Raw genomic sequence first — 25,905 nt, 5'->3', positions numbered from 1 at the left:
TTAGAGCTTTTTAATCGGCTGTTCTTTTGAGGTGATTGCTTAGTTTTATACAACAGAGCTTCGTTTATATAAATGTTTTAATTACTTAGTCTAAGACGCAAATGTTTACTGAGTTAAGATTGACTATTTATGTATAACTACAATATTTTAAGTTTTTTGTTAAATTTAAGGTTATTTATTTATACTTAGTTAAGTTAAAGGATAAACATGTGAAAATTCTGTAAAGATTTGGTATTAAAAGAAATGTTTGAGACTTAATAAATAAAAACTTAAAACGAAATCTTGACTTTTGGTTTATATTATTCCTTTACCGATTTTTTGAAGCGAGGACATTGAATGTCCAGATCGTGTTGAGATGTCCTCGTTCGTTTTGGTGAAAAGGTTCCATGTTCTACTCGACTTCGACTTCGAGGGCTTTCTCGAATGACAATTTTATGGTCTTCACGAAAGCAGGTTGTTGTTTAATTAAATGGGGCTAGATCGATCTTTTACAGCGAAATTTGAGTCTTGTCCTAAGGCTTCATTAAACTTGTCTTTCACCTTAACTTAGATTATAATAGTTTCTTGACAAACTAGGTTATGACAAGGTTATTTTTTAAATATATTTATTTCAACCAATTGAAGGCTGCTCCATAGACGGTATGTTCATGTTGTCGCTTTATTTCTCGTTTAACAGTAGTTCTATCTCCCTCTTTCATTTTTTTGAAGTTAGCTCAAAACTTTTAATAATTGACGGACTGGGACCCTAAGGGCCCACCGGGCATACAAGTTGAAGGGCCCCCTATACGTTATGCTTACAAAATTATTTCCGAGGAAAATGAAAGGTACACATTTTTGAGTTTTACTTCAAGTATGATCGTTTATGTGAATAAAACGAACAAACAAACATTTTAATTTGCCTATCTTTTTTCAATAATGCGCTTCTACGTAAGGCATAATTTTACTAGATTTTAACATTCATCAAACAGTCAAAAGCTTTTCAAGTAAATTGCTTCGTAACGATAAGGCGTTAATAATTCGTTCATCTTCAATTTGATTCAAGTTTTTTTTTTCAACTGCCATAAGCAAGAAAGTTTCTAAATGCTTTTGCGTCAAACAGCTTCTCAATCTATTTTTGACATATTTTAACTTGGAAAATTATCTTTCGCAAGCTACTTGCGTATAAGAAAGTGTCAAAAGAAATTTATAGGCAAGAAATAGCTACGATATGAGGAAACTTTTTCGGGTCGAGGCATGAGAAATCTGCTGCTAGTTTTCCATGCTCCGTAAACAGTGATTTGATTGCACAAATGGTTTTATCAATAATGACATTGTGAATTTCTACCGTAAATTTTTGTTACATTTTGTTGAGGTTCATCGATTGGTTCACCCGGTAACCTTTTCTTGCCCGGTGGGCCAGTCCGGGCCTGATGAGTGCAGTCCTTAGTTGTCTAAATTGCCCAGTCATAGTTAGATTGATAGATAACTCATTTTAAATGCTTGCTTGTTTGTTTCTGAGAATGTTCCAACTGACAATAATACTCACTAGACCCACATACTTAAAGTAAAGGGCATGGCCAGGTATCGGCAAGGGACGAAGTTGCCCCGAGAGCGTTGATTTTAATATTATTTTTTAAGAGTTATTCAATTCAATATCATATTTCGTTAAATTTTCATTTTTTAAATTCATTACAAAAATTTAAATCATTATGTATTCAAAATATAAAAGATGCCGTTCATAACGGTACTCAAGGGACCGGCCGAATCCATATTCGTTATAACCGAATGTGCTATACATGTTTCTATAAAGCCAATTTAACCTTCTTTCCTTCAATATAAGCCGAATAACGTTGTAAACCGGATCATCATAACCGGAATATACTTTCTTTAATGAAAATTTTAAAGGCGTCTATAAATTTAAAACTCAGTGTTTTTTTTTTTTTATCAACGTTTTCTTTTTGGTCCGATTGATTGTTCGATAGCAATAACAACAAGAAATAGTGTTACCATGCTCAGAAAGATTTGTCTTTGTTTTAACATAAAATTAAATTTGCATCATTACATATCATTACATAGTAATCATTGGTTTTTTATGGCCAAGGAATTTACATACTCACATAGACACACACATACACACTTTAAACCTAAAAGGTAAAATTCTGAAAGAGAAGGGCCAACTTATACATTAATTAGTTATAACAGTTCCCAACTAGTTTAAGCCACTAAAGGAATGGAATGTTAAGATGCCATGACGATCCGAATCAGGAGAAAATAAACAATCGGACAAATGGAAAGAATGATCGATGATATAGGATTCATTAATGATCCGTGTAAGTGCATAAATTTGCGAACTATCTTTCATAGCAAGGAACCATTCACTGTTTATTACAGCTAAAACTAATTATTACATCAAAAACAACTTGTGTTACACCGAGGATGACATTCTAGTCCAGGAGTTATATCTGCACAACATACCAGCAGAGGTAAAGTAGCCCAATAAAGGCATTTAGATAATATTGCATGACTTTCTTTGCTTATGTACGTCTCTACATTAGGAGCTACGAATGTTTGCCTGTCTTGACTCTAGATTATCGCAAACTCCTTTACCGATCGCATAATTCTCTTGTGTCCAACTGATTCTAAATACATACTTCTGGTATCTTTTTTTGGTTTACAGCTAAAGGAACATGAGTTGCTTCACCATTTCAATAGTTATGGGAATGTGGTTCGTCTGGAACTGTTTGACAAGGTCAAAAGAAGACCTTTCTACAACACAAGCCTGAAAAAACGCAGTGGCAAGCTACTCCTAAGAACAGGATGTGTTCTTTTTGCTAATCCACTTGATGCAGCCAAAGTATTGCTAAGTCGGGTTCACCATGTAAATGAGCATCGATTCCATGTCAAGGCCAGTGACAGTTGGCTTCAACCAGAGGCTTATGGGCCACCCAATGGAGAGAAAGAACAGTCGCTTATAAGAGAGATTCCTGATGATTGCTTGATCCGAATTCTAGAATTTCTGCCGCTAATCGATCAGTTGCACTTCCTACGTTATTGCACTCCTTTTCGAGACGTACACCAATTGGATACGCGCACTTTGCAAAAGACGGTCGACTTTAAAATATTTAACTCATTGACCATCTGGGATATACGCGACTATTTCTTCATATTTGGCCGAAATATTGAACGTTTGAAAGGCAGTATAAGGCTTTCGGCCCGTTGCGGACGGTTCTACAAATTTTTTGGATCGTCTTGCGTGAATCTTAAGTCCTTGGAGCTTTCAGACACTTTTCTAAGTGCAAGAAATACCTTTGAAATGTTTGCCAATACCAACAAGTTGGAGCGTGTAGAATTGAGTAATTGCGAGCTGACTGATGAAAGTATGGGAGCTCTCAGGAATTTGAAAAATCTGAAATGGCTCAGCCTTGCTAATAATTTCCAACTCTCTGGCGGTTTACCAGAACTTCCAATTAGCATTGAGACTCTGAGCCTTTGCGAATGTGGTATAGGATTACTGTCAGATGATTCAATCACGATATGGAAGGCCTTGCCAAAGCTGAAGAAACTCAATATACAGCGCATTCGGACGATACATACGTATATTTATGATTATCTGAATTCGGTAGAAACTTTGCGCTGCAGCATTTATGAACAAACGGATTACAAGAAGATAGCAAAGTTACCTAATCTCAGGAGGATTCAGATAGCAGACAGTCCTCATGAAATTATATTTGGTAAGCTTCTCAATCAGCTGGTCGCCAAAAAGGCCCGCCAATTAGAAGAATTAGAAATTTGGGATCCTAGAAAAATTACCAATGAGATGCTCATGCAAATAGCAAAGTTAACCGGATTGCGGAGACTTCATTTTTGGCAGGCTCTGGACATTAATGATGATGTATTGAAGGAATTCACCAAGCTGAAAGAACTGGAGCACATTTTCCTAAGGGATTGTACCCATGTCAGCGACTCTGGTGTGGGCCATTTGATCCTTGGCTGTCCGAAACTGCGAGAGGTATATCTGACTAGATGCTCCAAGATAACGGAAAACCTAATCCACACCACTGTCGACAATCAAGTTAACAACAGGCAAGACTCGTGCTTTGCCCATCCATTTTCATGTGGGATCCACGAATATCAGAGAGTCGATCCAAACACATCCGGACGTGGTAGGCAGTAAAGTAATTACGATTTTCTTCGATGAGCCTATTCATGATTATCCATTATGATTGGATTTAAATCCAATAAAATGGTAAAACACGGCAATTTTTAGGGGGCCCAACACCGAATTTTTTTAAATAGTCGTGGCATGGCATGGTCCATGCCCAAGTCAGCTAAAAGTGCTGTTTTGGTCAAGATTTTGTAAAGGATTTCCAAAAATATTAATGTTAACACGTTTACGTTACCGTTAAAATATCTATAAATTTAAAGGAGCCATTTTATGGATCAGCTAAAAGTAAATAGTTTGATAATTTGATTTTGCCACGATTTGTTACCAAATCATACTAAATATTGATTAACAGCTCAAAGTATTTTGTTAAGTGTATAACTTACGTTACGTCATTTGTCAGATGTTGCGTAAGTCTACATCAAAACAGCTGACAGAGAAACGTGTAACTGTAAGAAATATTTTTGTTTTTGAATCTATTTATTATCAATTAAAAGCAGTCGAAATGAATAAAATTCCAGCACGCCACATTTTGGCAATCTGCGGTACTGCCCTTGGTGCCTTCTACCTTGGTTCCTATGCTGAACGTCGTCAAGGAAATAATGTCAATGAGAACACTCTTAAATTGCATCTGCCTGGTTTGCCCACTTTTAGCACCGTGTCGGCAGCCACTCTTATCCCGGCAAACGAAGTGAACGTCAGTGCCACCCCTTCACGCATTTCCCAGATCATGAAGTATGGCTTTCCCGGCCTGGACCATGTGCGATCACACTCGGATTATGTATTGTCATACGATCGAAGGAATCGCGTTCCGCATTGGGTATTCGAGCATCTGACGGCGCAGACAGTTGCAAAAAACGATGCAGTAGATAGAGCCAAATCTGAGTTCCGGCAAGACGAAAGCATCCATCCGTTCTTTCGGGCACAGAATACAGATTACCGCCGATCGGGCTACGATCGTGGACACATGGCTGCTGCAGGTAATCATCGCCTGCATCAGAAGCACTGTGACGAGACGTTTTTGCTGTCGAATATGGCACCGCAGGTGGGTCAAGGCTTTAACCGGGACGCATGGAACACGCTGGAGACACACGTGCGGAAGCTGACCAACGTCTATGCCAATGTCTATGTGTGCACGGGTCCTCTCTATTTACCCCACAAGGAGGATGACGGCAAAATGTATGTAAAATACGAAGTAATCGGGACCAACACAGTGGCAGTTCCCACCCATTTCTACAAAGTTATAGTGGGCGAGTCCGCAACGGATCAAAAACTTCATATGGAGGCCTATGTTATGCCGAACAAGGTCATAAGCAATGACACACCTCTGTCCGTATTCCAGGTGCCACCAGAAACAGTGGAAAGGGCGGCTGGATTACTGTTTTTTGACCAGCTGAATAAGAAGCAATTGGCCAGCATCAATGGCAAAAAAGTGTGAGATTAGTTCTACAAATCGATTTAGTTAATTGTATATATTATTAGGATCATGTTTTATATAATTTTTTGCTTCTTTTCCAAAGAATTTTCTTGTTCTTGTGTTGTTTTTTTTCTTGAGGTGTTGATTAATAAAAGTAAACAATTAATACAGATGTACAAATAAGGATGAGCGCAAGTGAACGAGGCGGAGAAGATGAAGCTGTGTGCAGGAAGGTTAAGAGATTGATGCTGCTGATTTTGTGTGTCGCTAGGTAGTCTGATTTTACATGCCGCCATCATTCTTGGAGCGCACATCATCGATCTTGAGGATCATCTTAACCAACTGGGTGGACAAGAGAATTTGTTGTTTCTTGGAGTGCAACGATTCTACAACATTATGGTTCTTCATGTTCGAATCTCCAGAGAGCATGCAATCGACACCCAGACTTGACAATTTCTCCGACACCTGACTGGCCTTCAGCTCAGACAAAGTCTCAACTGGATGAAGGCCACTGTTTTCAGCCAGAGCCAATGGGATGCTTTCCAGGGCCACAGAGAAGGCACGGAATGCATACTGCTCCAATGTGGACAACTGATCGGCTTCCTTGGCCACTGCCAGAGAGCAACTGATTTCGGCGGCTCCGCCACCATAGACAATACGCGAATCCTTTACCAGTGATCGAACCACACAGATAGCATCATGAATGGAACGCTTGGCCTCGGCAATAATCATGGCATTGCCGCCCCGCAGAAAGATGGTCACCGCCTTCGAGTTCTTGCACTCCTCGATCACTAGCATTTTGTCCTTTGAAGTGCCAAATGCTAATCAATATAAAGATAAGAACGATGAAATAAGTTTTTTTTTTACTTTTTTTTATGACTTTTCTTACCCATTTCTCTGACCAAACCAGCTGTGCCAAGTTTTTCCGGTGTTAACTCCTCGAAACGCGGCACAATTCTTCCGCCTGTGGCAATAGCAATCAACTCAATCTCGGGACCACCAACCCAACGGACAGCCGGTAATTCTTGTTGCAGAAGCAAATGGTTGGCCTCATCATCGAATCCCCACTGGCAAATGGCCAGGGTAGCTCCGGCATCTTTTACCTGCTTGACCATCTGGGTGAATTTCTCCTGTTCGTATTCGCGCAATGCTCTATAATCCTCAGCCGAGGTGACATCCAACTTATGCTTGGTCTTGGGCTTAGGTGGCTCGAACGGGCAGGTTAAAATGGCCAATTTCACATTTTTCAGTTCCTTAGGCATTTGGGAGTGACTCAACGTCTTATCCACAATAACACCCTTGACCAGCATTGAGTCTTCCATGCGTCCACCCACTTTGGTCTCGATCTTGATCAATTCAAAGTTCACATCCTTCTTCTCAATGTCGGCCACATTCAACACGGCATCGACAGCCATCTCTGCCATTTGGCGATGGCATTTATTGACGATTTTGCTGCCAAGAGTGGTCATGGCTATTTGAATCAATGGTTCCTTATTGTTCGGATCCACTGGGAAGGGCTGAGCAATAGCGTCCAACTGTTTGATGGCACATTGAGCAGCCAGCTCGAAACCATCAGCTATCCGTATGGGATGAATACCTCGGTCAATAAGACTTTCAGCCTGCTCCAGTAGGGCTCCGGCTAGAACCACAACTCCAGTGGTACCATCGCCAATCTCATCGTCCTGCGATTGCGACAACTGAACCATCAGCTTGGCTATCTCGTGATCCACCTCCATCAGCTTCATAATAGTGGCCCCATCGTTTGTCACAGTGACATCGCCATCGGGACTAACCATAATTTTGTCCAGACCTTTCGGACCTAAGGAAGTCTTAAGGATGGAGGCAATCTGGCGACCAGCCATGATGTGCGTCTGCAAAACAAAAAAATCGGGTAAAATTGTATTAAATATTTGCTCATTGCGCGTGACTCAGACGACACTGTGGTGGAGTGAGGGAGAAGGCAGTAGGGGAACATCTGTGCGGCTTTTTAACCTCAAATGTGCCAGTGACGTCAGATAGACAACTAATTTACCGTAAATATTTATAATCAAATAAAACCAATTAAACATTAACAAAATTAATACTAATATGCATCGAAATTAATAAATAATAAACCATTTTTGTTTTTTCTTTCACTATTTTAGCCGGCTGCACAGAACATCTGGAACATTCCGCCCACGATGCGTCATTCTTTTACCAGTTACTGTCATGGATAACTTTTTTGAAGCTCAATTTTTCTTCAACTTAATCACTTTGCTATAATTGATGCTTCAATATCCTTTGGAATCCCTTTTTCCCTGGGATTTTCTAATTACCTTAATGGCGTCTGTGCCTGTGATGCGCTTTTGGCGATCCTGGTCGCGCAAAATAATGAAGGGCCGACCATATTCGTCGAACGCGAACGTTCCCGGAAAGGCGCTCATGGTTTTTTAGTTAAAAAATTAACAAATTTTCCACGTGTTTTAGAGATTAGAAAAATTCCTTTTTGCCCTGGTCGCCTCCACGAATGTCGAATCAGAATTAGAGATGGTAGCATCGCCTGTAACGAACTATGAAAAAAAGGGTATCGAAAAATAGGGGGACTGTTAAAATAGGGAATCTAAGAATTAGAAGGAAAAGAGTAATAATAATCAGAAAGAAGGGAAAGAACAACAAGAAGAGGGGGAGTTAATGAGTTAACAAAAGAGGAACACCCAGAAAAATCAGAAGGAAAAGGGAAAAACCCACCTACCTACTCGATATTTCTGTGTTGAAGAGTGAAAAAATGGCTTAATATTAGCCAGATCGAAATTTAGTGTTGGGAAAAGCATTTTTATGGATTGTGCCGCGTACTTTGAACTGTGTTTTTTTTTGACGGATCAATTTGAATAGGGTTTTAAATTTCACTGTGTATATGCACTGCAAACAAACTATTAGTTTATATAAAACATACTGACCTTATAATAAAATTAATAAAGTTCATTTGGTATACCGCTTAAATTTAAAACTAATGTTGACCGTAACCTTTTAGCTTTAGACTATAACCTCTGCTTTAATTTAAACTACATATTATGATTTTTGCCATCGGATCACTATTTTATCACAATTCTTTTAATTTGTTGCATTTTTGCATACTTTTGGTGTTAATTTTTTATTGTTAAAAATTGCATACCTACTTGGTTTTTTTTTTTTTTACATTTAAGCCTGAAAGTCTTAAACTCACTCTGGGCCATAGGCAGGAATGGTTAAATAGGTCATGCGCTATTAAAAATGGAAAAGGTATATAACAGGTAGTCTCTATCAGAGTTTCAAATTACTTATTGTTAGACAACGTGTTAATAAGCAAATACATTCCACCAAGTGTAGTTAATTCCATAGAAAATTCAGGAATGCAGTCACTACATGCAAATGCTATAAGGAATTTAAAAAGAAAACTGAAATGACTCAATCAGGTACCGGTGGGCTGAAAAATCTATTTTCGGGTTGGGTGCGGACCGGTATGGGTTAGATTCCTCAAACCGACAATTCATTTGGATTGTGAAATATTTAAATATTTTCTTTTCTTAACTTCGAACTAAGAACTAAGTTTTTTGCCGGATAAAAAAGTCATGTCTTGGAAACCGTCAAAAGCATTATGCTTGAAATTTATCAAATCGCAAGTGCACAGTTGGCTACTCGAAAATTGAAAACTCTTTGCCAAATTCGAACTATGAATTCCAAGTGTATTTCGATACAAATCAACCAAAAAAAGTGAAAAAGTTGCAACATTTTTTAGCTTTCGGGTGCGGGTAAAATTTCATGGGGGTTGGGTTCAAAATGTCGGCCCATGCCCACCTCTATTTCGTAGGCTCACTTTGAGGACCGGCAACTTTTAAAGCAGTCAAAAAATTTAATTTTTGGCTTGAATCTATTTTTTTTTTTTTTATTTTTATTTGCGATCTATTCTAAAAAGAAACTAATCAAATATTGTTAAATGAAAACATTAAATCTTTGAATTTTACTTAATTAATCTTTCTCATTAAACACTTCAAAAATAAACTCTAAAATCGGTTTTTGGACATAAATGTAAATTATAAATGTAAATTTAGGAATTGTTGACCGAAAAAAATAATAATCAATGGAAAAGTTGTCAAGCGCAGCCAGTGTTTCAGACACATTCAGAATATATATATTAGTAATACCTATCTATGAACAATATGTCTTAAATTTGTTCGAATGTTGCACAGCAACAATATATATACATATATATACACAATATGGTAATATCGGACAAACAACACTCTTAGTAATATAAAGAATTTCGGACTGGACAGTTTATAGCTGCAAAACATATACATCTAAATTGGTATTAGTTTCTCATTCTCTATGTCTATGAAAATTTAATGCGCTGGAACTTGAGTATTCATTTTCTTAATCTCCTTGGCTGCCCAAGTGCATAGCATTTTGGTGCGTTGCAATTTGGAACGTTTGCCCTCAGCCAGGAATTGTGTGATAATCATATCGTCAAGCAATGGATAAAGACGTGGCCCAAACGAATTACACAAATCACCAATCAATCCAGCAGCACTGGCCATCATTGAATCAGAGACATGACCCTCCTCTTTGGTAATACGTTTGATGAATCCAATTATATGCATTAGATGCGGTTCCATATGCAATACATCATTATTTGCTTGCTGATTATCACCCTGAAGACCCTGAATAATGCCCGTGTGGGCTCCGAGAACACTTTCGCGGAATTCCTTGATATACTCGTAATTATTATTGGCATCAGTTTGTAAATTGGAAGCAGCTGTTAGCATTTCAAGAACCAGATTCAAATATTTGAGGAAATCACTGCCAATGCTTAGAGCCATATTACCAAAGGCTGACAGAATTTCTGGCTTGACACTGCGATGCAGAGTGGGCTCAGCCAAATTGTTCAACAAGACGGACATTATCACATCGCAATAGGGTACAATCAATTGTTTTAGGGCACAGCAAGTGTCACCGGTAAGACCAACAGCAGCGCAACACACTTGATATTCATTGTGATTCCTTAGACCCCAGATGAGGACATCCTTGAAGGCTGGCATATATTTGGCAAATTGTATGCCCAAAAGTTTAACCAATGTGGACACAGCCATAAAGGCATCCTCTTGAACACCACCCGATTTGCCAGCACTCGAGCACTGGAACATGGCCAGCAGAGATGTCATAATGGCATCCGATATTTGTGGAGCATTCTCTTTACGTACTTTGCGCAACACCGATTGATGTGTGGCACAGAGTAGAGATTGCAAATCATTGAACTGATGACGATCACTGTGATTATTGATATGTGTCTCCATTTGTATAACCCGATTGAGACGTTCCAAAATGACAATTGTTGTCCGCTGGACAACCAAATAGCAATCTAGTGGAGAATTCTTAATCATATCCATTAGAGCCTCGTAAGCAGCGCTACGTAAATTGGCCTGAGCACCATCGGAACGATTTGTGGTCTCCAGCAATTGTGTGATAATGACTTCGAAGTACGGCGATAGCGAATAGGTTTCTGGAGTTTCTCCCTCGGAGGTCATAGCGGCCTCATAAGCAGCATTGGAGAGACCAATAAATGCCCAACAAACATTGGCTGCCACACGGGGTTCCGATTTCAGGTTAATGACAAGGCATTCCAATAGAGTTAGCAGATATGTCCTATTAATAGCGGCCTCGGGGATAATATCGGAAATGCGTCCAAAGGTCCAAACAGTTGTATCTCTGACAATGACACTCTAATCGTACATCAAGCGTATAAGAGTGGGCATGGCTTGTTCGACGAGTGGTTTTAGTGTATTTGGCTCTAAGCCATTCAAAACTGAACCGAAAGTCATAACAGCTGCATCACGATAACGCCAATTGGGCGATTCAATGTTCTCTTTGATGAATGGCAACACATGCGGAACAATCTCATCCTTACAACAAGTGGCCAAGAGCATAAGACACACTGATGAAGCTTTAGCTGGACTCCAAGTGTCCTCATCATCGCACTCATCCTGCTTGGTCAATTTTTCAACCAACACTGGTGTAAGGAATCGCAATGCCCCGCGAGCATAATGTTTGGATACACCCGAATCGGTAGCCAAATCGATCTCCTTATCGCAAACATTCGACCAGAATTCAATACCCTGCATGGCAATGGCATCATATTCTGATCTCATGGCGTCCAATGTGATGGGGAATAGAGCTTGAGCTCTATGGTTCCATAACCTGATAGTACAGGGTCATAATCTTAACCAAACATTGCATAGCAGCTACACAGATTTGGGCATCCGGGCATTGTGTTGCCACGCACACCACTTCCATTATGAAATTTCTTTCCATATCCTTTTCGAAATTAGCCTTTGTGAATTCCAAGGAGTTAGTCAATGCCGTTGTGGCTGCCAATCTGACGTGGTTACTTGGCTCCAATTTACGCATACCATGAATAATGGCAGTTAGCACCTGATTCGATTGATTATCCAATACACCATATTGTATATCCTGGCAAATGTAACCAATCGCTTCCAGAGCTGATTCACGATGCATTTCACTTGATGCCTCGTTGACCACCTTATTGACGAGAGTCTGGATAAGCATGCCCCTACGATTAATTAATTCAATAACGGCCACATAGGCCACACATTGAAAGGCACATGAAGGTCGTGTATTCTCCGTGCCCAATGCTGATAAAATATTATACTTAATGAGTTCTCTTGTTGAATCGGGAAATTGATGCCAACGCTCTTGATATTGTTGGCTAACCGTCTCATCTTTGCTAGTTAAATGGTTCTTCAATTGGAGGCCAGCCGCCATACTAGCCACAGCACTATTTGTTATATTAACCAGAATTTCGGAGAGAGCCTTACGGAATTCTGTCAAATTGCCAGCAGCTGCCTGTTCCAAAAGTTCTTTGCCGAAAGTAGCTCATTTTTGTCTGGCGATACTGTCTTCTCCAAAATGGCAATTAATTGTCGCGTAATATCGGAAGTCATTTTTGCGCTTTTTTTGCTATAAATAAATTTATAGAGAAACATCTTTTGTTTTTAATTTTACGTTTTAAATCAAGATATTACTGATAAAAAAATATGGCACTAAAATTATAACATTAAAAAAATTTATTTAAGTTTTCATCAATAATTTGAATGTGGCGGCAATATTGGGTAAATATTTACCTAAGCTACTCGAGATTTCAGTGTTGAAAAGTGAAAAAATCGGCTAAATCTAAATTTTAGTGTTGGCAAATGCAATTTTTTATTTGGCGCGTTGTTTGACCGCCCTGGCAGCTAAATATTTTACTCTAAATTATAAAATTAAGGAATATTCCGCTGCTCTGGCAGCCGAATATTGTATTCTGAACTATATTTATTCTCTAAAATCAAGAAATAATGTAAACTCAACAATATTTTCGATTGTTGAGAATAGTGCGAACAGTTTCAAAAAGCGCGCGTATTCGAGTACCCGACATTTGGCATCTGGCAACGCTATCTCACAATTTGACAGCTTTTTTAGCCGGAAACAGCTACTTTTAGCTATAATCCCGATAAAAACATAATTTTTCTTTTGTTAATTGAACAAAAACTACGAAATAAATCAAAAAAGCCCGAGGTCATAATTCTTCGAATTTTGATCTTTCGTTTGTTACCAAATTTATGTAGGGAAATATTTATAAAACACTCTTTTTGTCGGGGCGAATATCAGTATGGCTGGGCGAATTCATTTCGACTCTTTGTTCGACTCGTTTGCTCGAGTTCGACTCCTTTACCTGATGTTGGTACTAGTATCCACGATTTGTACTCTTTTGTTCGAAGTTGGCAACTCTTTTCCACGAATTACGCTCTTTTGTTGCATGTTGTATGCTCCCATCGAGTTGCGAGCCCCCCTTGCAACATGTTCAACAGAGCACTGGCTATAAATAGACCCGCCGTCAAACATATTTGAAGTAAATTGAGTTTTCAACAAAAATAAAACGTTATCGGGTGAAAGCTTGTTAAAGTCTCCGAGCAGATTTAAAAAATCTTTTATTTCAACTCTTTGTGCGTTAATTTGCAACCATTAAGTGTAAAAATGCCATCAAGTATGAATAATAAACTGTAAGTAATGGTCCTCCCAGGTGCCAGTGCAAGCAAATAAAAATAGTGCAAAATCGATTTTGTAGTGTGATAAAGAGAAAAAAAGCAAAATAATGGAAAATAGTGTCCCCCATTTTCCAATTGGTGGCAAAAGAATAAGAAAAAGAAAAAGTAGTTATGGTTGTAATGGTTTGTAGAGTGTAATAGTATAAGTGGAAATTAAGGTGGTGGTAACAATATTTTTTTTTAGCTAAAAGCACATACAAACATATGCATTGATATACAATTTATATATGTATGTGTGTGCGTGCGTGCGTGTATGTAGGTGTGTGTGCGTCATACATAAGCAAATAAGAATAAACAAAGAGAAATAAACATAAATGCCTTTAGTGGGGCAAAATGTTCGTAAGTGGAGTAAATAAATTGATTTCAAACACATGATTTGTTTTATTAGATAACATGTTTGGGTTTTGAAATGTAATTTTTTACTTTATTTTGCGTTTTTTGTACTTGTTGTTTTTGTTTCTCTCCTCTTTTTATTGCACCCCCTTTGCCCACATCCGCTCAGCTGCCATTTTGTCAGGCAGTGTTGCCACCCCATCAGCTCACAATGTGGAGCTGATTGGGTGAGAATTCTGATTGCTTGTTGGTATTCAACGTAAAATCATTAATAATCTTTTATTTCAAGGTCTATTGTTTTATAGTTTAAGCATGAGTGGTCATAATAAACAGCACACCGAAATTGTGTAATAATTGATGGTTGCGTTCCTACCAAGATGGCAACGCCACCATACAGCTACACTTCTGTACACTTGTATATACATATGTACATATGTATGTATGTAAATATGTGTCATGAATATATTGAGTGTGTTTACAGTTAATTGAATTGTATTTGTGTGAGTCTGTTTGCTGTTATTATTTTTATTCTACCATTTTGTTTTTAATTAGTTCAACACTGTATTAGACCCATATCATTTTTGCAACAGTCAACAGAAAATTCTAGAGATCGCTTTACGTACATATGTACATACATATTAATAAGTATACAAACATATGTCGATGTACATATGTACATACATATGTATGTATGTACATTCATATGTATAAATCCATGTGTCTTTAATGATGTTAATTGATAAATTCGAAAACCCAAAAACCCACTTCCGGCATATGATTATTATTTACCTACATAAATAAACTCTGAGAAATTCTTCATGAAGAAGAATTCTTCATTTACTGTGAAACGTAAAAAATTTAAACAATATTATTTACAATTTTTTTTAACATCGTTGTTAACTGGACTGTGGCTTCTATAAGGTTTATTTGCGTATCTATTTTGCCTATCTCTCTTCAATTATTCAAAATGTAAACAAAGAACGACCCAAATGACTTTGGGGGAGACTGTGTTTATATATGATGTATGCACATTGTATATACGTACATAAATACATGTGTTCAATTTTCCACACATATGTACGTACAAACAGTTATAAACTTTTTGGAAGGAAGCACCCTTAAAATTGGAATTACATTAGTTTCATAAATTCCTTATACATTTTCATGAGCTGAGAAAGTCGTAGTTTTACAGAGTATATGAATGTATAAGAAAACTTAAATAAATATCGTTGTTTCATATACAACATGCATATGTACTATGTACATACATATGTACATATGTACATATGTATGCATGTTTGCACATACTGTTACTGCGCAATTTTTTGGGATTACGTGACTGGGGTCAAACCTTGCTTGCATCATCATCCAGTATTGACAAGAAGAGAGTTTACTTGGTTCATCAGAGGAGGGAAACTTTACATTTGCCATAAGCAACACACTGACTAAATGCACGCACACACAGCAAAGGAAAACAACGGAAAATTCCACTTGCTGCAATGCACTTAAGTTGTGTGTGGCAAGCGTGATAAACAAAGAGGAATGTGAGAAACAAGATGCTCTCGATATTGGGTCGCATAGTCAGCCTCCTTGTGATCTGATTGTCTTTCAGCATCATTGTCAACTTTTTCTGGTAGCTTCTCCTACGTCAGTTTTCTCTTTAATCTTATCAGTTCTCTATTGCTATATGGTCTAAGAGGTAATATACGTACATACATACAAACACACACATGATACAATAAAAGTGCTTGTGTTTATCTTATATGACATTTCTCGTCTTATAAATCTAAATCAGCTTCTCCTCCTCCTACAACAAGTTGTTTACACGTTGTTTAGGACATGTTTATATTATGATGTGGAATTTGGCTCCATATCTCTTTTGCAAACAACTTCATCCTATTCATCATCACAAGTTACACAAGTTAACGTGCCTTTGTCCCAGATACAACCTTATCTAAATTATCGGGGTCTTTAAGACGTTTCGTAAAAAGTTCTTGTCTCACAAGGTTGCACTTTAAATTTGAATAACGCTGCTAAACTTCATGTGAGCAAACGTGTCGGTTTTAAATTAAGTTTTTAGCCTTTAGATTTAATATTAATTTCATTGCGTGGTGCAAAAACGTGAGCTCAATAGAAACATATTTACATATGTATGTACATATGCATAAGTTTAACTGTAAATCCATATGAAACTGAAACCAGTTTCAAACACATATGTACGTACGTTTGTAAGTGTGTGTGTGTGTGTGTGTGTGTATGCGGGACTGGGTCACACGTATGTATGTATATTTGTACGTAAATTCGCCGCCCCCAATCACCCTTCCAACATTCCTTTTTCCCTATATTCCGCTGGCATACCCTACACAAGTGAGCAAAGTCATACATATTTTTTTACAAAACTACAAAGAATGTGGGTAATGGATAAACAAAATGTCAAGTGACTCCGAATGGAATAGGCAGAGAATTCCGCAATAAATAGAAATTCAAAATTATATAGGATCAGTTTTCACTATATTTTCATATAACATAATGCGAATAAGCCAAATAATATATTTGAGGGCATTTCATAGTCAGCAGCACCCACAGTGTATAAGTAATTTGTTTTTGTTTTTGGCTACAATATCGTTGGCTAAATTTAATATGTACATATGTATGTATGGATATACCTATATGTATATGTACATCCATATATTGATTTGTCATTGCTTTTCGTTTCCATTTTCTATACGTATGTACATTCATAAGGGGCACGTGCAGACGCAAAAAAAAATAAAAAACACAATCTAAATGTGTACTAAATGGTTCTGTGACTCAAACGCTAGTAGAGATGTTTATGTGCTAGAAGCATGGCAATAGTAAGCTCAGTCAATTACCTATTTAAATTAACCTCACTTGATATTAATTAAACGATTAGTACTTAGTATTGATAGTCAGAGTGGACACAGCAAAATATAAATATGTAAGTACTATAGGCAAAGTGTAGGCTAAAAGATAGTTCCTTTTATAGTATTAAACATAAAATATTTAAATATTTCAAAACTAGTATACCATAACAGAGAAACTGTACTTGTTTTTGTTTTGAAAGTCTACATTTTGTATCTATTATGTCCAACTAGAATCTCATAAATGTTGCCACTGCTACTAAGATGTCGTCAGTCGCTAGACAAACGCCTAACAGAACGCGCTACACGGCAGACCCAGAGATAAACAACAAAAGAGCTGTACAGATTTTTATTGCTTTTTTAGAACAAAAGACAATAATACGCTATCTCCGTCAAGAGACCGACATCGTTTCAATGTAAACTTCCAAGATCTAATAAAAAAGTCTCATCCAAGCAACAAAACTGTGATAAACTGATCAAATACAGGCATAACACTACGTAGATTTATCTGTGATTTCAACTAAAAGAGTGAAAGAGAGAAAAAGAATTTAGGTTTAATGGCCGCAGCAACTATTCTCATGTCAGAGAAGGAAGAGCGGCTGAAGGATTTGTCGTCAGAAGGAGAGGAAGAGGGGTGGGTATCCATAAACTGTGTCACTTGCAATGAGAGTTCAATTGGTTGCCCATAAACTGCAGTTATTATTAATGCACAGACGCAAACATATACATATGTACATTCATGTCTCGTTCTCGTGTTCCGTATTCATTGTGCTCTTCTGTCCGCCACCCTCGCACACCTTTGTCTCTGTCGTTGTCCCCCTTTTTCTTTTTTTCGTTTCGCCGGTAAATCTCTCTCAATTTAAAATCTTTTGCCAACTGCGCAGTATTTTTTTTTGTGTGTGGTTCCTAATTGGCATCAATAAAGGAAAAACAAGACAAATATTTAGCTTATTTTTGTGATTCGTATATGTCCCATTTTCGTTATTTTTTTGTCGTTATTCTTTTTAAATTTAACAATATAAATACTTATTACACTATAAGAAAAAGCGAATAAGTGAATAAAGAGAGCTGTCCGTCGACAGTCCAGTTAAACGATTTTAAAACTGTCATGGAATTGCTCTCTTTGTATGATATTCGACGTGACCCAAAGTAAAACTAACCCCACCCCCAGTTAATCTCCCAGCTAACCTCACTTGCCTTATTTTTTAGGCCTGCCCCTGCACAAAATTGCATCCGAATAGCGAAATGAAGAGAGCTATCCGTCGACAGTCCAGTTTAATACATCCGAATTGTAATACTGTCATGGAATTGCTCTCTTTGTATAATATTCGAAAATCGACGGTTTTACTAACTTGAATGGCTTTGGGAAAATAAAAGAAAAAACTACTAAACTTCGATTTGGTTTTCCATTTCGACAAATTTCTTGGTTGTATATTGAAATAATAATCCCCCCTTTTTAATATAGTTAGAATTCCCTTGACTTAATTGTTAGAAATGCCATTAATCAGTTGTTGATGGCGTTGGGTTTACAATCCGCCGCGTCCACGTCCGCCAGTGGGTCCACCTTGCCAAGCTCCTCGTCCGCCGCCACCCGGAGCACCAGGAGGACCGCCTCCGCCACGCCCACCGCCTGGGGGACCACCTCTGCCTCGTCCGCGTGCTGAAACAAATTCGGTCTAAAAACGGTCCGCCGTGTTTTTGCAATTTTCTTGACTCACCCTGTGCTCTAAGTATTGCCGCTTTACCGCGACCCGCCGTTCCACCTAGGCCCTTGCCCGTCTGCTTTTTAAACATAGGGGCATTCTTCAGCATGTCAGGCAGAATGAGAAAACGTATCTTGGAGCCCCGTATGTACACATTCTCCAAATTGGCAGTGCGTCCATCCCGGTATGTGACGGTAATTTGTGTCATTTGGCAATTCATATTGTCCTCCGCTTCGATCAACTTGCCGCGGTACACTTCTCCGGTTATAGTCTCACAAGTAATTATATGGCCCTCAGCCTCATGAAGAACCTTAATAGGGACACCAATAGACATATTTGTGACTCTTTTTTTTCCTTTTTAAGTAATTAACAAAGTTTTTTCGCAATGCCGATGCCGGAAAATATTTTCACGCTATACGTTTGCGAGTGTGTGTGTGGTGAGTGTGTGCAGAGTTGCCAGCTGCCATTCGTCGCCATGTTGTATGATGAAAAAAGCACAGGGTTGTTTTTTCCTGAGAACTATCGTTATCGCTTTTATCGCCGCGTTTGTTTAACTGGAAGATAAGACTGCGACTGCTGGTGAACTTATCTTTACAAACACACACACACCATAAACGTTTCCTGCGTCATAAAAAACAACAAAGGCAAAATGTAGATTTAATTATTTTGCTTGGCCATTAAGCGATAACGAATTGGTTTTGCTTTTTGTCGCTGTGGCAGTTAGTTAACTGTTGACTATTGCGCCGTTAAGGAGCCTCAAGAAGAAGCCATCAATTGCCCCAAAAAACTTAAAAATGCTTTGGTAAATAAACGCAATGATCTCTACAAAATCGACACTATGGTTAAAAAAAATTAATTCGTTGTGCTATAAATATTTTAAAAACTTTGCCTAATCCTTTCCTTAATTCCTTTTCTTTTTGTTTCTCCCAGCGACCCAATTTTAAGTAGTAGTATCGTTAGAAGAGATTTTAATGATAGCGGAATTGCCGCCTGTGCTGCTGCAGCTAAGGCCTCCGATGGCAAGTTCCGCACCATCTCGACTTCGTCTTGCGCCACGAACATGTCGAATGAATCCTACCGCATCTCTCTCGGCGTAGGGCCTCTGTGGTGGTCCTGATGTCCCTGTCCACCACAGAACAGATCACGATAGGGCATCGCTCTTAACGGGTAAGTTAGTATAATTTACAAAACAAAAAAAAAACTTATTTTTCACGTTGAATTATGGTTCGATTTCAGGCTACAGCCGTAAGTCTTCGGTCGACTCGGCTGGTAGCAGCTTGTACGAGGCCAGCTCTCGGGCATCATCATCGACCTCTTCATCATGCTCCGACCTAGAGTCGGCATCGATGCAACACGATATCCATTCGTTGTGCTCGGAAGATGATTGCCAAGAGGTGCTGCGCCAGATCTTGCAGCATGACCAGCCGGTGCAGATTTCCATCAAGTTGCACGTCACCGAAGACCAGAGTACCAATTGGATGTCGATATTGAACCCAAATAACAATATGCTGTATGTCGCCTTCCCCAAGGATTTACCGCCAGCCGGCTCCAAGGAGACCTTCATCTCATTGCTGGAGTTTGCCGAGGACAAATTGGAGGTTGACGGCATTGTAATGGTGATGCGCAAGGACCAACCGGAACGCGCACGCTTGATCGAAGCATTTCTGTTTATGGGTTTCGAGCCGATGTCTAGAAAGGCCCCACAGGCACCACCAGCCGCCATCAATGACAATGAGAACTACTATTTCCTTTACACCATCCAGGAGTAGTTGACTCCCCCCAAACGAAAATGATGGCAGAAGAGACGAACGATTTACGAATTGAAGATATAGTTAACCAACATCCCGATAATATCAAATCAATAATCAATATGGAACATTTACATACATAACATTCATATAAAATCATATAAAATATATGTAGCATTCTTTATCCCGATTAACTCTAATCCACAATCTGACATATTGAGCCCCAATGTGTTCAATGATAAAAATCTTCAAATTTATTCTAATTCAAAATCGAAACATCCAAAATCGTCCGACCTACCTTGCTTCGCGGTAGTCCTTCTATTTTATGCCCATTAAAAAAAAAAACATCCATGGTTTTAGCCACGTTAAGAGCAACTGTCGTAAACTATTACATAAAACTTATAATCCCACAACAAACAAAAAAATATAAAAAAAATGCAAAAAAAAAATTTAAAAACTATAAAAATGAAAAAAAAAATGTTAGCTTTAAGTTTATTTTTGTGAATTATTCAATTTTTTATTTATGTTTTTCCCCATTATTATATTTTTTTATTTTTTCTCTTTACATACATATATATACATACATAGACATTAGAATGTGTCTTTTTTGATCGATTTTGTTTATTCACACACACAAGTAAAAGAATCCCAATAACTTTTGGTTAAGATTAAATGATTATATGCATTCGTAAAACGCAAACCACAACATTAATATATTTATATAAAATGCTACTAACAACATAGAATATATATATATACATACACACACTTATGCAAAGATCCAATAAATAAACTTTAAAATCAATAGATTACAAAACACCCTAAAAGCACGAAAGCAATTCAAAGATAAAACTTGTTTTTCTTTTACAATCCTACTAAACGTAATTACGTAGGGGTCTTAAAGTACTACGGATCTTACACCACATGGACGATAGATTGGAAAGCTGGCAGTCATCTTGCCAAAATGAATATATCACTTATATAAAACGCAATATTCTTTAAATGACTGTTATCTGTATCTCAAGTGAGGCAAACATGCCAGACACTCATGATTATACATATGTATGTATATGTCCAGGTATATATATAATATACACATACATATGTTAATACAAAAGCTAAAGTAGATAACTCGCTAATGGCTATATAAAAAAAGGCTTCGGTTTAATTGTGTATAAGAGATATACATTGGATTTAATAGAACTATGTTATTCGTGGGTACTACAGATCTTTACCAATATTATTTGTGATATTCAGTCCCAAACTAAATTTAATTAAATGAATACGTGTAGCAACAGAAATAAGTAAAACAAACAATTTCAGTTGGATTTCCACTTTCATTCAAATATTTAAAGAACAAAATTCTGAAAATATGCTCCCGATTTTTCATTTTTCAAAACTACATAATGGTGAAACTACAAAACTAAATAAAACTTATCTATATATCATCAACTAGTTTTAGCCTTGAAGACATGTTATGGCTATTGCAATTCTGGAGTTCTTTAGCAAAGTCTGCTGACGATAAAACTTGGTGGTTCTTGAAATAGCTAAACAGACAACCTGCTCGCCTTTTTGTATTGCCTTTGAAACAATCTTCTTTTGGAAAATTGACCTCGAGCCTTCTAAATTGCAAAGGCTTGACCAGATATATATTCTATATATAAAAATTTGATATTAAAATTCGTTGAAATTCATTTTCTTTAAGCTGACGTGTTAGTAGTTTTGGTTTCACAAGAACAAAGAAAACACCGTAAGATAGGCCTATTGTTCTAACAATTGGACATTGGCATTGAAAAAAAAACATTGCCAATAAAAATTCTTACATTGTCATTGAAAAAGAAAAAAAATTAGTTACATTTTATTATGAAACATGTTAAAAATTATGGAAAAACAAAAATTATAATTATATTTGTTTTCTATATATTTTCTTTTACTTTTTCATTTTTTATATTACTAATTATTCAATTTTTATTTATTAATTATAATGCTAATAAAATTGTATTTTTATAAGCATTGTTCAATGCCAATGGAAAAATTTTTGATTCAAATTCTTTTCTTTATGGCATTAAATCAAGTGAAAATCAGTTTAATTAATGGCAATGATAAAAATTGTTTTGTTTTTTTAATGCTAATGCTTAAAGGGCAAGTTTGCAAAAAATATAAAGAAAGTTACAGTTTCAAAACATGTTATTGACTTTCATCTTAAAATTTAAGATGTCATCCAAAAACTGTAAATTGGAAATCAGCACAAGAATCGTAAATAGTTGGAATCACACTCCAATTTAAACAATTGATAAACTTTATAATTATTATGTACTTTCTTTGGAAACAAAAACCAGGTTTTCTTACAGCTTTGTAATGGGAACAACCACGTCGACTCCTCGATGTACACAATCAATTTTTACGCCTTAGATTACTTCTACATATGTAAAATTCTATCTACGCTATTTGAATTTGAAACTTTTTCCAACAGATAAATTTACAAATTTACAAAAATTGTGCAATGTTTTAAAAATTTACAAGAGCAACAGAATTTTAATCCACAATAGAAGAGTAAAATATTAATGAAGAATATTTCATCCTTCTCAAACTACACCACATTTAATTTAAAATAGTATTGATTAAGTTAATTATTCGAAAACTGAAATGTTTAATGTCAGGCGTTTTTTAAACAATGGAAAAAGGAATAGTTTTAAAATGTTTAACGAAAAGCCTTTTGTAAAAGAACACGTAGGCCTTACATTCTAAGGAAACATAAAACATAAATTGTATATAGATTGTGGACTTTACTACCCTTTCACGTGGGTAATATAAATTTTAATGAATAATACTGACAAAGTCATGCTTACGCTAAATTTTCTATGTCCAAGCCCAGCTTCAGACAACATCTGTTAAATCTATTATTATTTATAAACATAAAACTCGCAACTCGTTATTTTTTTTTGTTTTGTTTTTCGGTCATACGAAATACATTCGTATGAACTTACGTGGAGCGGCGACCATATAAAAAGATAACGATATAAAAACACAAGGGGAAGAGTTTCCGAAAAACCAGTCGACAATTGAATGCGAGTGTGTTTACACAGGCCCCAGAGACAATAGAGAACTACAAAAATTGATAAAACAAAATGAAGAAAACAGTGTGTGTAAGTGGTTATCTTATCGGAGTGCAGCCAAAACCCCTTTGTCCAGGGTTTGATAGTTTCCTAGGAAGTTGACTCGGTAATAATTTACATTTTCATCATCGCTCTCCTACAGATACTAATTGTGGCAATCCTTATTGCCGTGGCCTATGCCATGCAGCCTTTGAATCATGATCAACAACATCACCATCACAAGCGTCAAAGCCACAGCCAGAACCAACACCATTTGCAACCGCATCAGCATCATTCCAGTGTACATCGTTCACCAAAATCCGAGGAAAACAAACATGCCCACAAGGCCATTCCCCTCATTGCTGGAGGCGTCCATAAACTCCATAAGTTGAAGTCGCAAAGGAGCCCCAGGCAATCCCACTCGGGCAAAGAGTCAAAGCCAAACCATAAGCATCATCAGAAGCAGCACCACTCCAAGAAGCGACACACTGGATCCTCGCGCCGCCACTAGATTCATAAATTATATTTATTTGCATATTTATGTAACGCTTGAAAACTTTCGAAAATGTAGCAAAATTTTTGACAACATTTTCATGACCTTTTTTATTCTTTTAACTTGAGTCTAGGGCTCACCTCGTAATAAGTTGGTAATTAAAATTTTCTTTATGTCTGCCCTAAGCCTCGCCTCAGCCATAATTGCTGAAATTTCTTTGGAAGCGGTCGTACAAAATCCGGTTTCGGAGCAAGTGAAGCAAAAATTTTAAAATTAATTTTGTGCTGTGTGTTATGTTTATTGTGAATTGTTATAATGCCGGGTGAAATTTTTGGGGTCAAAAGCACTTTTGATGACGTCACAAACGAGTTAAGAGGTTCATGTAATTAGGTCTAATTTTTAGCCCCACACGGGGTAAATTGGACGACGGTAATAACCGCCATAATACCGTCCATAGCCATAGCCTCCGCTGTATTTGTAACCACCGCCCCAGCCGCCATAGGAAGACCGTCCATAGTAACTAGGAACCACAGCAATTGGGGCTGGAGCTGCATAATAACCGTATCCAATAGAGTCTGCCGTGTCTATAGTAGCCTCGGGCTCGGCGTCTGCGGTTAAACGTTTCTAGGAACAGGGAGTAAGAAGCAATAGATAAGTTTCCAATGGTTAGAAAATATGTTAGTAGCTACTTACCTCTTCTATAGGTCCTGCACTAGTCAACGCTATAACAGCTAACAAAATGACCCAGAACTGTTATGGAAAATTATAAATATTCAATTGAATGGTCTATAATAGCAAATGTAGTTCACATCTGATTACCTTAGCCATTGTTAATATTGTTTTGCAAAATTTCACAACGATTGTAAATATTTTTAAGCCAAATTAACACCTTTCCTTGGTTCGTTCTCACAGTTCTAGCTAGATGCAATGTTTGAGGTAAACTGTGATTGGGAATCACAGTCCTAACATCTTTTATAGTGGCTGAGATCGAATTTGCATATGATGCAAATTGAATAAGCAAACAAATTCGAGCTCTGGAAAAGTCATTAACCGTGAGAGCAAAAGGAAATTGGATATTGAAACAAAAAATGAATCAGGGTCAGGTTTTCACATTCATTGAATCCAAATCTTGAATCTCATTACTACAAATTAAAGATTTTCAAAAACATGTTTCTGTTCCAGTTTAGCATCCATTCGAGTTGACGCAGTGACCGAGAAAAAGTATCTAATCACTTAAATAACTAAATAGATGACGATATGATTTAAATAATAACCGACAATCCTCGAATTATAATCGCCCTGATTAGATACATAATATATTTATTTTATATTCAATTCCCGATCCTGATGAAACTTGGGTAAACAATGAAAACAATGTGTAGAAAACCGAGCCTACGATATGGTCTCTGTTGGGGGAACGGTTCCCAAGTTGTCAAAAAGGGGAAAGGCTGTAGAGGGAAGCAACAACAGCCCACTCAATTTACTGAAGTCCGTCTGAGATACTGGGGTAAAACTTAGTAATGATAACTAAATGATAATATACAGTTGTACCTATTGAAGTAAAAACTCAAATGTAAGCCAACGAATGGACTACAAAGCAGTTGAAACTTTTATAATTGTCTATAAGGTAACTTAAAGATTATGATTTTAGCTTATTCAACCTAGTGAAAATCAATGTCTTTACATAATCGCTTTTTATTTAATATTTTAAGCACTAGTTGGGCTTAAAAGATTTTTAATATGTAGTAGCCACATTGAATAGTAGGGGTGTTTAGAATGCTGAAAGAGGGCGCAGTCGACGAGATATAGTGGACAGGAAAATTAATAAATCACTTCGTCTTGAAAAAACTGGATGACAGACAAAATGTTGCAGGTCGGTGTCACGATTTGTTCATTCCTTTCGTCATCATTTCGTAAAAAATTCAAATATCTGCACTGCTAGGCGGTAAGATTTTAAATTGTGAAAAGCTATCGAT

General features: G+C 37.2%; 6 protein-coding genes, 1 non-coding gene and 1 pseudogene across 9 annotated transcripts; 4 read left to right on the top strand and 4 right to left on the bottom strand.

Annotated features, from left to right (window-relative positions):
- Positions 1-2,007: 2,007 nt before the first annotated feature.
- Positions 2,008-4,669, top strand: LOC6652515. Of its 3 annotated transcripts, none has more exons than XM_047009864.1 (4): positions 2,008-2,130; positions 2,193-2,309; positions 2,371-2,462; positions 2,657-4,669. In XM_047009864.1, exons 2-4 carry the CDS (start codon positions 2,267-2,269, stop codon positions 4,151-4,153), a joined length of 1,632 nt encoding a protein of 543 aa, XP_046865820.1. In that variant the 5' UTR covers positions 2,008-2,130; positions 2,193-2,266; the 3' UTR covers positions 4,154-4,669. The 3 variants fall into 3 exon arrangements, with proteins under 3 accessions (XP_046865820.1, XP_002074717.2, XP_046865819.1); XM_002074681.3 differs by having other exon boundaries at positions 2,182-2,309; XM_047009863.1 differs by having other exon boundaries at positions 2,173-2,309.
- LOC6652516 (endonuclease G, mitochondrial) lies at positions 4,556-5,663 on the top strand. Its single transcript, XM_002074682.4, has 2 exons — positions 4,556-4,592; positions 4,642-5,663. Exon 2 carries the CDS (start codon positions 4,647-4,649, stop codon positions 5,577-5,579), a length of 933 nt encoding a protein of 310 aa, XP_002074718.1. The 5' UTR covers positions 4,556-4,592; positions 4,642-4,646; the 3' UTR covers positions 5,580-5,663.
- On the bottom strand, positions 5,599-8,083 carry LOC6652517 (T-complex protein 1 subunit epsilon). Its single transcript, XM_002074683.4, has 3 exons — positions 7,874-8,083; positions 6,448-7,429; positions 5,599-6,379 (listed from the first exon to the last, which is right to left on the bottom strand). The coding sequence occupies exons 1-3, from the start codon at positions 7,979-7,981 to the stop codon at positions 5,841-5,843; spliced, it is 1,629 nt and encodes a 542-aa protein (XP_002074719.1). The 5' UTR covers positions 7,982-8,083; the 3' UTR covers positions 5,599-5,840.
- A 1,709-nt stretch (positions 8,084-9,792) lies between these two features.
- LOC6652518 lies at positions 9,793-12,544 on the bottom strand (annotated as a pseudogene).
- Positions 12,545-17,199: 4,655 nt separating this feature from the next.
- LOC6652519 (ornithine decarboxylase antizyme) lies at positions 17,200-21,193 on the top strand. The gene is given in 4 exon segments (XM_002074685.4): positions 17,200-17,524; positions 19,524-19,707; positions 19,709-19,760; positions 19,830-21,193. Coding segments are annotated over 4 exon segments (846 nt in total). The 5' UTR covers positions 17,200-17,447; the 3' UTR covers positions 20,363-21,193.
- On the bottom strand, positions 18,288-19,053 carry LOC6652483 (small nuclear ribonucleoprotein Sm D3). Its single transcript, XM_002074686.4, has 2 exons — positions 18,609-19,053; positions 18,288-18,550 (listed from the first exon to the last, which is right to left on the bottom strand). Exons 1-2 carry the CDS (start codon positions 18,925-18,927, stop codon positions 18,417-18,419), a joined length of 453 nt encoding a protein of 150 aa, XP_002074722.1. The 5' UTR covers positions 18,928-19,053; the 3' UTR covers positions 18,288-18,416.
- Positions 21,194-23,403: 2,210 nt separating the features above from the next.
- Positions 23,404-24,024, top strand: LOC6652484 (histidine-rich glycoprotein). The gene is made up of 2 exons (XM_002074687.3): positions 23,404-23,487; positions 23,600-24,024. Exons 1-2 carry the CDS (start codon positions 23,470-23,472, stop codon positions 23,945-23,947), a joined length of 366 nt encoding a protein of 121 aa, XP_002074723.1. The 5' UTR covers positions 23,404-23,469; the 3' UTR covers positions 23,948-24,024.
- A 501-nt stretch (positions 24,025-24,525) lies between these two features.
- LOC6652485 lies at positions 24,526-24,843 on the bottom strand. The gene is made up of 3 exons (XR_006953838.1): positions 24,749-24,843; positions 24,623-24,679; positions 24,526-24,553 (listed from the first exon to the last, which is right to left on the bottom strand). It is a non-coding gene; the product is annotated as an uncharacterized LOC6652485 (transcript).
- Positions 24,844-25,905: the final 1,062 nt, after the last annotated feature.

The sequence above is a fragment of the Drosophila willistoni genome (assembly GCF_018902025.1).
Source record: "Drosophila willistoni isolate 14030-0811.24 chromosome 2L unlocalized genomic scaffold, UCI_dwil_1.1 Seg168, whole genome shotgun sequence".
In the NCBI taxonomy this organism is placed as follows: Eukaryota; Metazoa; Arthropoda; class Insecta; order Diptera; family Drosophilidae; genus Drosophila; species Drosophila willistoni.
This window is presented reverse-complemented; position numbering and strand designations above follow the sequence as displayed.